Here is an 11,261-nt window from a genome sequence, read left to right as displayed (position 1 = left end):
TCCTACCTCCCAGCTCATCCACGTGTGCCCTGGAGTCACCCATGTTCTCTAATTGCCTGCAGGGTGACGGGCACTGAGATGCAGCGGGTGGAAACGAAGGCAGCGATGTTGGATAAGTTGCGACAGATCCCCTTCCCTGCTATTTTGGACCGTCGTTTTGCTTCAAGTTGTTTTGAAGGCTTTGTTCTGGTGCTCACTTCTTCTTCATTCGGTCTGTTCTCCCTTCCTCTTTTTCCCCCCCCACTATTAAAAGGGAAAGCTTAGAAAGAAAGATAAAAAGAAGGCAAATTAAATGCCAATCCCAGCTTCAGGTTCCAGGTTTCCTTTCACCTGCCGTCACATCCCACCAACATGAGGAAATTTCTTGATAGAGCGCAGCAAAAAGCCATCGCAGCCATTGAGCCGCGCTCTGCCCACAGCACAGGGCCACCATCAGGCCAGGCACACAGCACGCCCACAGCTGATCAGCTGCAATCCTCGTGCCACGTATGAAGGTGTGCAGAAGGTTCATGGAGAAATCATGGCTGCTTTCCTGCAGTTTCAACTTGTTCTTCTCCATCTGCTGTCCCACAGCTGCACACAGTGACGCTGCACCTGACTGTGCCTCAGCTTCCCCCACACCAGACCATCATCCCTGCGGGTTGGCAGTGACTGGCACCAGCTTTCCTGCTGTGAGCACTGCTGGGTGAGGCAGTAGCACGTTATCTCTGGGCCAGTTTGTAGCTTGCAACATCATCATCATGTGCCGCGTCACTTCAGGGTGCACAAGTGCTGGGGAGATGGAGCAATCCTGCCCTCACGGCTGCTCCTCCTTTGGTCTCTCCTCCTTCTGCTCTTCCAGTCCTCTCCTCCATCCTGCTGGGTTATTGGCTGGGGGGACCCCCAGCATCCCAAAGCATCAGGACTGCTGTGACCGAGGAAGAGAGAAGGCAGCAAGGGTACTCCTTTGTGTTGTGCTGACGCCTTCCATGGGTTCACACAGCGTTTGGCATTGCTCTGCCGCACTTCCCGCACACCCTCCCTCTCTGCTGGCGTGAGAACACAACCATGCTCCTCATCTCCACTCTGCGGGTGCCTGCATTCCACCAGACAGCTTCCCCAAAGCCACACGGTGGCATTTCAGCTAGATGTCCTTCTGTTGGTACACAAAGCTCTAAGGTCTGGATGTCCCAGGGCTCCCCAGCAGCCCCTGGCCACTGCTGGATCCACATCCTCATCTCCCCAGGAAACCCAGAGCCACAAAACCCACTCCCGGGGTTAAGGAGAAGAGCAATGGGAGCAACATGCCAAGCAGAGCCTGAGAGGCTCCATGAGGAAGCAGCTTTGGGCTCAAACTCTGCACTGTTCAGCACTCATATCCTGAGCCAGGACCCCAAGCATCAAACAAAGAGAAAAAACAAACAACTCAGGGGCTGCAACAGCATAATAATAATAAATGTCCTCCGACTACCCTCCTGTATGCCCCATCACTGAACTATTTGGCTGAGGCATCTCTGCCAGAGAGACAAAACCAGCCTTCACTAAGAGACAACAACATCCTGGCAAGTGCCTTTGGCACTTTGCTTCTGCTGCTCATCCCTGTCGCTGCTAACATTCATGCCTGCTTTTTAGTCCAACTTTGGCAGGCTTCTGCTTCAGCCACTGGTTCTCTTTCTGCCTTTCCCTGCCATTAAACAGTCCTTTAGTGCTGAGTAATTCCTCCCTGTGATAGCACTTAGGCACTAAAATCAAGACATCTCTCCATTTCTCTGATAAACCAAACAATTGGAGCCATAAAGCATTTTTCCAGCCCCCACGTTATTGGGCTGCTTTGTGTCTATGTGAGCCCACGTACTGGCATCTGTGTATCGATGGGAACCTGCAGGAGCAGCCTCCCCCATACAGACACACACAGAGCTGATGCATTAAGGTTTGTCCCCAGATGCACACAGATACGTGCAAGCCCTTGTGCTCGCACGGTGACATTTATGTCTCTTTGTTAGAGACCAGGCGAGCATCCATAGGCAACGCCAGATGCTCTCGGCCTGCTTTTCTTCCTCAAATCAACCCCCACCTCTGCAGGAAAAAGCCAATTCGAGGCCACCTCTCCTAAAACAGCTTCTCCCACTTAATTTCACCCCAAAGCCAAAGAAAATCAGGGGATAGAGAGAGCCCCCAGCTGAGCCACTGCAAGCCTATGACACAGTTGGCACCTGTCCCCGTTACATAGGTGTTATTGCTTTAATTGCTTAACACCTACCCAACACCTGGCAAACCTGCTAGAAAATCCCTAGAGAGCAGCAAGGAATCAATTCTTATTACTATAACTCTGAAGTCACTGCTGGGATTCCTGATCTCCTTCACTGGAAGAGCCTGTGTTGCTCACTGTGGGGCTGGAGGGTGGGATGTCTGTCCTCCCTTCCCCGCGGTGTCAGTATCACAGCTCAGGGGATTGCAGTCAGTCTGTGGGCTCTGGGGACAGGACTCACTCACCTGCTCTGCAATCCCAGCAGGATCCAGTCTGAGAAGAAGCTCAATTGAGATTTAGGGCTGGAATTTCTCTCTCACAGTAAAATTGTTTGTGTTCCCTATAAGTTACCACCCTGAGCAGGCAGTGGCTTCAATAGCAATGGGATCCCCAGCCATACCCCATCACCACCTGAGCAGCAAGACACCTGAGCCCTATGCTTGACATCATGTCTCCCTTCCATCACTGCCCAGTTCTTCATACCTCTTTCCCTGTAATGGCAGGGCAGCCCAGGTAGCTGGGGGAGCACACAGCAGCACACAGCAGCACACAGCAGCACACAGCAGGATCCAGCTTTCCCCAGGCTGCTGGCACTCAGTACTGCCCTTCCTGCTGCCCCACCATGGGCTCTCCATAGTAGCTTATCAGCCACTCCTGTGCAAAGTCTACCATCACCTCACCTGCTGCAGAGCCTTCACCCAAATCCACCACGTTCCCCTCCCAGAAACAGCTGAGGAATCATCCCACAGTGCTGACCGCTAGGGAGATACCTTGCAGCAGAGAGGCAGGGTCAGTGGTGCTATCTGGGATGACCACAGCTGCCAGGAGTGATCCCAGGAGTGATCCCAGCAGCTCTCAGCAGCCCCAGTGAGGATTAATTTAACCAGCCCACGTATCGCCCTTCTGAATGATGAGCTGTGGGATGGACCCTGTGTTAAATAGCAGAGACAAGATGGTACCAAGAAACCCCCCATCTCTCCCAGGAAGAGGGGCCAGAGGAGAGAAGAGCAAACACTGGGATCACTGGAGGTGGAGACACCCTACAGCCCCCACACTCTTCCCCAGGCTCAGGCTGGGGGACATCAGCAGCACAGCTCTGTGGGTCCAGCAGCCTCCCAGACCCAGGCATACATCATAAGTCATCTCAGCTCAAACCTCCCTCTGCCGGGGCTGTCCCACACGAGATTCTTCCCTTCTGCCATCATTAATTTGGGTTTCCTGGAGCTCAGATGCCAGTGGTTTGATGTCAGCAGGCTCGTCACAAGCAGGTGAGTCACTTCTGACAAACCTACCCCAGCACCATTCATTAGTGCCTCCAGGGCCTGTCCCAGCACAGCCCAGAGCTGCGAGCCTCCGAGATCAAAGATGCTCTCATACAAAACCAAAACATTATCGCTGGCTTTTAAAGGCCAGACCGGAGTTCTGAAGTTCCATTTCCCAGAGATCTAATTTGAAACCGTTTAAACGCTTATAGAGATAAAGGGAGCCAAGCAGGGCTGGGAGACAGGCAAGGGGGGAAAAAAGAGGTTATTATTGACTTCAGTTTAAGCCTGTATTCTACCCAGAGCTCCCTTCTTCTGCCCAGCAGCTTTCAGTAATGCCACTGTTGGCATCAGAATTGTAATTCTAGTGCCCTTTTCATTACCAAAATAATAATAATTATATATATATATATATATATATCCTGGAGATCTTGGCTGAAACCAGCATAACGCACCGGGAGTGATGGAAGGAGCTTTGGGGGCAAGGGAAGCTGAGGGGGGACCCGGCGGGTGAGGGAATAAACCCCAAATGGGTTTTGTTTCCCAGTTGCCGCCGGGTGGGAATGCTGATGTGGGGCCGGTCCCGGGGCTGCGCTCGCTGCCGTTCGCTCCAGAACCTGCTGAGGGCAGCAAAGCTCCGGCACAGCTCCGCACCCGGACGAACCCGCAGCGCTCCCCGCGCAGGATGCGGCCCCGGGAGGTGGCAGCGCTGGGGGTTGGATCCGTCCTCAGCGCCTGCTCTGCCAGCTGAGCCCCACATCCCTCCTACAATGGTTAGACAAGTTCTTGAGAGCAGGTTCCCATGTCCTTGTGTCCCCTGCGGTGCTGACCCCGAGAGTGGAAATCCTCCTGCTTTAGGGAAAAGAAAGAATCCATAAAATACAGTTTCTGACCCATTTTGACCCCAAAAAGTACAAGAAAGATCTACGTTCTGGCAAAGGACAGCCAGCAGCATCCCCTGTGGGCAGCGTGCAGGGATGGGAACAGCCCTGCGGCCTCAGGAGTCCCCGGAGCCTCCTTGTCCTCCCCGAAAGGCTCCAGTGGGAGAGAACTGCAGGGTGAGACCCAGAATGGGCACACAGGGACGGACGTACCCCACACGGTGCTGTGCCAGAGGCGTCTGTATGTCAGCAATGCAGATTTCCACGCTGCTCCAGATTTAGTGGTACAGTGCTGTGCTTAAAGCCACTTGTACAGGGAAAGGAACACGAGAGTGTTCCTGCTCCACATTTAGCTCTTTATTGATTTTCCAGCTGCAGGCAGCAGTCACTGTCCCAGTGCTCACATCACCCATTAAAGACATCATAGAAACGAGAGGAAAACAAGACAGGGTCGTGCTTTGGATGAAGAGCATTAGAAATTCTGAATGGCAGTTTCTGGGAGGCAAACGTGTCCCTGTTCGTGTGGGGAACAGGATGCATTTACCGAATGGCTCAGGGACACCGAGGGCTCCTGGCTGCACGCAGGTCTGGGGCACAGCAGCATCTCCTGCTGACTCAGCAGCTCCGTGTAAACACCAGCCAACTGCTGCCCTGGCCGCTGTTTGCTCAGGCTGTGCCTCTGTTTGCCTTGTGGGGATCACGATGGAGGGAGATGAGCTTTTGGATGCGGCAAATGGGGCAGCACGGCCCCTGCAGCAGCTAAAACCGGCCTTGGGCTCCTCCAGCACCTCAGCTCCTGCGCTGCCTGGTTCCAGCAGCAGCAACCCATCAGCAAGACCCAAATGAAATCCTGCATGGAGCTCTCGGAGGTACAGAAAGATGCAGCTGTGGCAGGATAGCACAGCTGCCACGCAGCCAGGGTAACTCTTTATTATCATTTCCTTGCAACAGAGACACTGGAAAAAAAATCAAAGCACACACCCTGCCCAGGTGCAAACAGCAGCAGCTGCAGCTTCCGTGTAGGAATCTGTACAGCACAGTGTAGAGTCCAACAGAGGGAGAAAAATTCAACCCCAATTCTTTTAAAACACCTCCCCAGGCGCGACCTAAAACCAGGAACCAGAAAAAGTGGTTGAGAAAATAGATTGGGTTGGGTCCCTCCCTCCTGCTGTAAAATAGATACAAATTCTAAGGCAACATTTCACAAAACCAGAAGCGAGGTTCCTAAAGAGTCTGAGCTCACCGCCGAGAGCACGGGCACCATTCATGGCAGCATGAAAACCCTCACCCATCCCATGGCCTCAGTGCTCAGCGTACTCCTTGGTCTCCACCCCGGTCTCGTTGAGCACCGTGGTCCGCATGATGGCCTCAGTGACCGCATAGGGGTCGCAGTTGGCCGCCGGCCGCCGGTCTTCAAAGTAGCCAAAGCCGTCCTGGCCCACCTGGCGTGGGATGCGGATGCTGGCTCCGCGGTTGGCCACGCCAGCAGAGAACTCGAAGATGTTGGAGGTCTCGTGGTGGCCGGTGAGACGCCGGGAGTTGTCCCTGCCGCCCCGCGGGTCGTAGACGCAGATGTGGTAGTCGTGCCTCTTGCTCAGCTTCTCGATGGCGGCTTCAATGTGTCTGCGGGGGATGGATGGGGTCAGGTTTGGCACAGGGACGGGCTCAAGCCACCACACGTGACTAGAGGCATTTAAGATCAGATGCTCAGCGCATCGCCCCAACCCTCCTGGCTGCAGCCCCCAGGACTCACTTGAGGCCTCCCTCCTTCCGCATCTCCTCGGTGCTGTAGTTGGTGTGGCACCCGGCCCCGTTCCAGTTGCCGGTCATTGGTTTGGGGTCCAGAGTGGCCACGACCCCAAAGTCCTCGCAGACACGATGGAGGATGAAGCGAGCCATCCAGAGGTGGTCACCCATCTCGATGCCCTCGCATGGGCCTACCTGGAATTCCCACTGGAAGGGAAAGAGAATGCGTGTGGGGGCCACGTTGGTGCCACCTGGTGGGGCAGCTCCTGCCCCTGTTACCCCCAGCAACAGCTGACAGTGCGGGGAGCGGCTGAGCTTCATAGATCACTGTGCAATCCATTGGGCACTGGAACTGTGCGGTGGGTGGAAAGTTCCAGCATTGCCTCACCTGAACTGTGGCCAGAATGGAAAGTTTTCTGACTGAAGTCAATTATCTCGAGGTCCTATAAAAAAGGATCCTAAGACCCACAGCAGACTATGATCCCTGATCTTCCCCTGCAATGGGACACCTCAGGGTCAGCTTCTTCAGGTTCCTTGCTGACCAACACTGGAGAAGAGGAGCCCTTTGGGGACAGATCCCACCATCCACTGAGAGCTGAGGAAGGTGAGAAATGGGTTTAGGAATGTCTCCTCCGATACCCTGCAGGGTTTCATTCGGACTTGGCCATTCTCAAGCCTTTAAGTTGTGATATTCAACTGTAATAAATTCCACTGAAGCACTGAATTGTAGAATCCAAGAATGGTTTTGGTTGGAAGGAACCTTAAAGATCATCCCGTTACAACCCCCTGCTGTGGGCTGGGTGACTCCCAGCAGATCAGGCTGCCCAGGGCCCCCCATCCTGGCCTTGAGCACCTCCAGGAATGGGGCACCCACAGCTTCTCTGAGCAATCACTGCCTCCAACTGGCTAATGATTAAGTGCTGATGGAGCATTCTTAAGACTCATGCAGCCTAACCTTGTGATTTATCGTGAAAGCATTAATAAACCCTAAATTGCTGCTAAAACCAGAGTTGTGCAAAAATCCATCCACAACAGCATGGGATTGAAGATGTCCCCATGCGTCCTTCCTGGGACATGGTTGCACCACCCGTGGTGACTAAGCAGCAGTGACACATCCACAGGCAGTGGCACGGCACAGCTGGATCACAGAGTGCTGAGAGCAGCCCAGGGGACACTGATCATGTCAGGGCAAGCATCGGGCTCATCACAGTTGTAATGTCCTGCCTCAACCCCCTGCCAACAAGGCCCTGCTTATCAGTGGGAGGGTCCAATTGCCACTAGGCAGCCTGGCCGCATGCATAAAGCAATCAGCGACCACCTTGAGATAACACCTCAACTGCTCAAATCTCCCCCAGCCGTGCCCAAGTCTGTGTGCTACAGGAGGGTCCTCAGGACCCAAGGGCAGGATGTGGGCACCCACAGTTTGGTTTGCTGCCATCCTGGCTGGCTCTGATGCTGCAGGGTTAGGCCAACAACACTAACTCATGTCCACCACTGGAGACACAACAGCAGGGAATCCTCCGTGGTGGGATGGAAGACATGAATGTGGGGGAAGCAGACCCAGAGCATCCTCATGGTCAGCACCTCTGAGCACCCACCTGGGAGGGCATCACCTCGGCGTTGGTGCCGCAGATCTTCACACCCGCATAGAGGCAAGCTTTGTAGTGGGACTCCACGATGTCACGTCCGTACACCTTATCTGCTCCAACCCCGCAGTAATAAGGGCCTGGAGAGGAGGCAGAACGCAACAGGTAAATAAAGCACTAGGAAGGAAATCGCACCAACCCAGGCAGAGAATTTATGGGAATCAATCGGTGCTGCCCTCCACGGTGCATTGGAACCCCGACCCCCAATCCAGAGCCCAGTGGTGGTGCAACCTCAGCCTTATCTATGCAGCACAACAGGACTGGCAATGCACGGGAAGGCGACCAAGAGATAAGCAGGACTGGGCTGGATGTGCCCGGCGGCACCACCCTGACTCCAAGCACTTCAGGCTCCAGACATTGTTCCAGCAGCAGCTGGCATTGTTTGTGCCTATAGAAGAGTCAGCAGGCTGTGGTTTCACAGTGCTCTTCCTCATTCAGCCTGCCAGGGGAAGATCTCCTCCCTGCCTGGGGGAAGGGAGATGTTGCAAACAACCCTGTGCCGGGCTGGGTAAGGCGGGTTGGGAAACCCCTGGCCCCCTCCCAGGAGGTGCTGAGGCCGAAGCACCCAGTCGGTCCTTTTGCCAACAGCCGTGGGGAGATTTTTCTGGCCGAGTTCTCCAGCCCTTGACAAACAAGTCGTGCAGCCAAGAGCTGTTTGTGCAATGGGGTCCGGCTCACGTGAGCCATGGGGCAGCAGTGAAGCAGCTCCAGACCTCCTCCCACCCACCACAGGGAAGCAGTGGCAACGGGATGGGGATGCCTGCTATAGGATTGCATTCCCTAAGGGCTGAGCATCAAGTCTGGGGCCTCAGGAAGGCACTTACCCTGTGGGCCAGGGAAGCCGTTGTCAGGCCAGCCGTAGGGGTGGCCGTTGACACCCAGCAGCGTGTATTCCTGCTCCATCCCAAACCAGGGGTGGCTGTCCTTCACCAGATCCATCACCTTCTTGCAGGTGTGCCTCAGGTTGGTCTCTGTGAGCAGAGTGGTTGCAGTCAGATCCGGCTGCGCTCAGCTCCATCCCTCTGAGTCCCAGCCACCACCAAGCTCTTCCCACAGAAGCCCCAAGGAAAGCAGTGAGCAAATTCCCCTTCCTGCAGCGCTTTCTGCTCACTGGGTCCCTCCCTGCAGAGCCACTGCTTGGCCACAGCAATAGGCCACAGACGCAGGAGGTCTCATTAAATCACTCCCTAAACCACAACCTCCGGCCCATGGAATCATAGAACAATTAAGGTTGAAAAAGACCTCTAAGATCACCACGTCCAGCTATGATTGTCCTCGTCTTCCTCTTGCACATGAAGACAGCAAGGACACATCTGCCAGCCCTGACCCATGGGCACCTGGCACAGCTGGGAACAGGGACTGCCCATCTCCCATGTCTCTGCTCCCATCCTCAGCCTCAGTTTGGTCCTCATCCCAATTGGGTCTTTAGGAGCAGCACAGGGTCAGCCCTGGAGCAGGACAGTACGACACATGAGGTGCTTCATGGGGCCCAAATCCAACTCCATCACTCAGGGCCGGCTGTCACCTTGTTTAAAGCCGCCTCCGAGCAGGGATCCCAACTGAAACCCTTCCTCCAAGGCTCCCCTCCTCCAGCTGCGCCTTTATCAGATGGACAGACAAACGGACTGCCAGGACTGCAGACTTCTGCCCTCGCCGATAAGTCCTTGTGCTTGCAGAAGGACACCCTGTGCTTGACTGCGCCGCACCAGCTCCTGCCTGCAGCTCCCTTCCTGCAGCTCCCTTCCTGCAGCCATCCACCAGCGGGCTGAGCGGCCACCAAGCCAGCACGTCACAGCAAGCTGCTGCTTCCACCCCTGAGTGCTTTGAGCACCACTGCGGTTTCCTCTTATTTACAAGACACAGGGCCGGTGCTCTGCACAGCCCCACAGGGCTGGGTGTGCTCAGGATCAGCCCCCAGCTCACCCCGTCCCTTCTGCCTGAGGGACAACAGCCTCCTTGCTGCTCCTGCTTGTTGCAGCACCTCCAGAACACATCCCTGCACACACCCATGGTGCTTGCATTTCAGTGCCTTAGGCCAAACGCTCAGTGCAGTTGGACAAAGAGCAGCATCGGTGCCAGCAGTCCCCTTAGAGAGATGGCACTGCAAATCATCCCCGGCATTAAGGATTACTAACAATAAGAACACCAGAGCTCACCTGCGGGTTTCCTGTTGTACTTCAGCACTTCGCACAGCACCAGCTTGTTGGGGTCCAGGCAGAAGGGGTCCCTGAACATGCAGACGGGCACCAGGAACATGTCACTGTTGGAACCCTCTGCCTGCGCTGTGCTGGAGCCATCGAAATTCCACTCGGGCACGTCTGTGGGGTGGGAGAACGGCAGAGAGAGGAGCGGGGTTGGAAAGGAGGTACCTCACATGTGGGGTGTGTGAGGGGCTGCTGGCCTAGACCTAAAGTGGGGCACCCAGGAGGGCACGGGGGCACAGGATCAGCTCGCAGTGCCACGTCCCAGTGCAGCTCCACACCCACCTGCCCATGGCCGGGGTGAGGACCTCACGCTCCCCTTCCCACCCAGCACTAATGACAGCTTGCAGGCTGAGCGCACCGCAGCCGGATATTTACATTACCGCTTTATATAATGACCCCGTGCAACTGCTGCACCGGGCATCGCCTGCACCACGCAACCAGCACAGCCGAGCACCACCTCCCAGTGCCCAAAGCACCTCCACACTTCATCACGGCGCCCCTCCACCGTGCCGGCAGCCAGCAGAGGAGAAGTGGCAGCGTTACCTTCAATGCTCTTGGGCTCCTTATCGAGGGTCCTGCTCTTGCAGCGCACGCCCTCACCGCTGCCGTCGATCCAGACGTAGGTGACCTGCACCAGCCCGCCCTGGGGCAGCCTCATGTACTGCTCCCGCACCAGCTTGTTCAGCCTGGAGCTGTGTGACACCGACATGGCGACGGCCCTGCAGGAGTGGAGCGTGGCATCACCCCTTTGCCCCTTTTCCCCCTCCCCGCTCCCCCCGGAAAGCAGCCACCCCGCGAACCCTCCAGCTGCGCCCGGAGCTCAACGTCCCCCCGCGGGACTCGAACCCGCGGCCCCGCCGCTCACCGGCCCAACGCTGCCAGCTGCAGCGCCCGCCGCCCTTTATAGGCTGGGGGCGGTACGGAGGGCGCTCCGCCCCGGGTCGGTGGGACGGTGCGGGGCCGCTGCTTCCTCCCGATACAGCTGCGTGCGGGAGCGGCCGCTGCTGGGTTTATTTGTTAAAGCGTTACTCAGCGCAACGGGAGAGCGCTTCCACATCGAAATATCGCTGCTGCAAAATGGTGGGATCGGGGAATACCCCGAGGGGATCCCGCGGAGCCTGCACGGCAACACCCGAACACACACCTCGTGTCCGAGAGCTGCGTTGAGCTGCCATGAGGGGCTGTGGGACCACAGCGAGGCCTCCCCTGCTCTGAAAACCAGAACTCCATCAGATGACTTCAACAGGCCACGCTGCCTTTTTGCTTTGCCATAGACATCACAGCATCACAGTGCT

The 11,261-nt window shown here is 56.0% G+C and overlaps 1 protein-coding gene across 3 annotated transcripts; it reads right to left on the bottom strand.

Moving 5' to 3' along the window:
• Positions 1–4,664: 4,664 nt before the first annotated feature.
• LOC140260384 (glutamine synthetase) lies at positions 4,665–10,872 on the bottom strand. Of its 3 annotated transcripts, none has more exons than XM_072352713.1 (7): positions 10,832–10,872; positions 10,510–10,685; positions 9,919–10,080; positions 8,587–8,733; positions 7,715–7,842; positions 6,124–6,323; positions 4,665–5,993 (listed from the first exon to the last, which is right to left on the bottom strand). In XM_072352713.1, exons 2-7 carry the CDS (start codon positions 10,673–10,675, stop codon positions 5,672–5,674), a joined length of 1,125 nt encoding a protein of 374 aa, XP_072208814.1. In that variant the 5' UTR covers positions 10,676–10,685; positions 10,832–10,872; the 3' UTR covers positions 4,665–5,671. The 3 variants fall into 3 exon arrangements, with proteins under 3 accessions (XP_072208814.1, XP_072208812.1, XP_072208813.1); XM_072352711.1 differs by having other exon boundaries at positions 10,767–10,840; XM_072352712.1 differs by having other exon boundaries at positions 10,813–10,837.
• Positions 10,873–11,261: the final 389 nt, after the last annotated feature.

Source organism: Excalfactoria chinensis, chromosome 18, assembly GCF_039878825.1.
Source record: "Excalfactoria chinensis isolate bCotChi1 chromosome 18, bCotChi1.hap2, whole genome shotgun sequence".
Classification (NCBI taxonomy): Eukaryota; Metazoa; Chordata; class Aves; order Galliformes; family Phasianidae; genus Excalfactoria; species Excalfactoria chinensis.
The sequence above is the reverse complement of the archived record's forward strand: the minus strand, read 5'-3'. Positions and strand labels throughout refer to the sequence as shown.

Excerpts from the sequence above, each read along its gene's own strand:
- LOC140260384 (XM_072352713.1), bottom strand. The coding sequence starts at position 10,675 with ATGTCGGTGTCACACAGCTCCAGGCTGAACAAGCTGGTGCGGGAGCAG. Across the intron at positions 10,081-10,509 it reads GGAGCCCAAGAGCATTGAAG|ACGTGCCCGAGTGGAATTTC; the intron begins GTAACGCTGCCA and ends CCCACCCCACAG. Across the intron at positions 7,843-8,586 it reads CGGCTTCCCTGGCCCACAGG|GCCCTTATTACTGCGGGGTT; the intron begins GTAAGTGCCTTC and ends CCTCCTCTCCAG.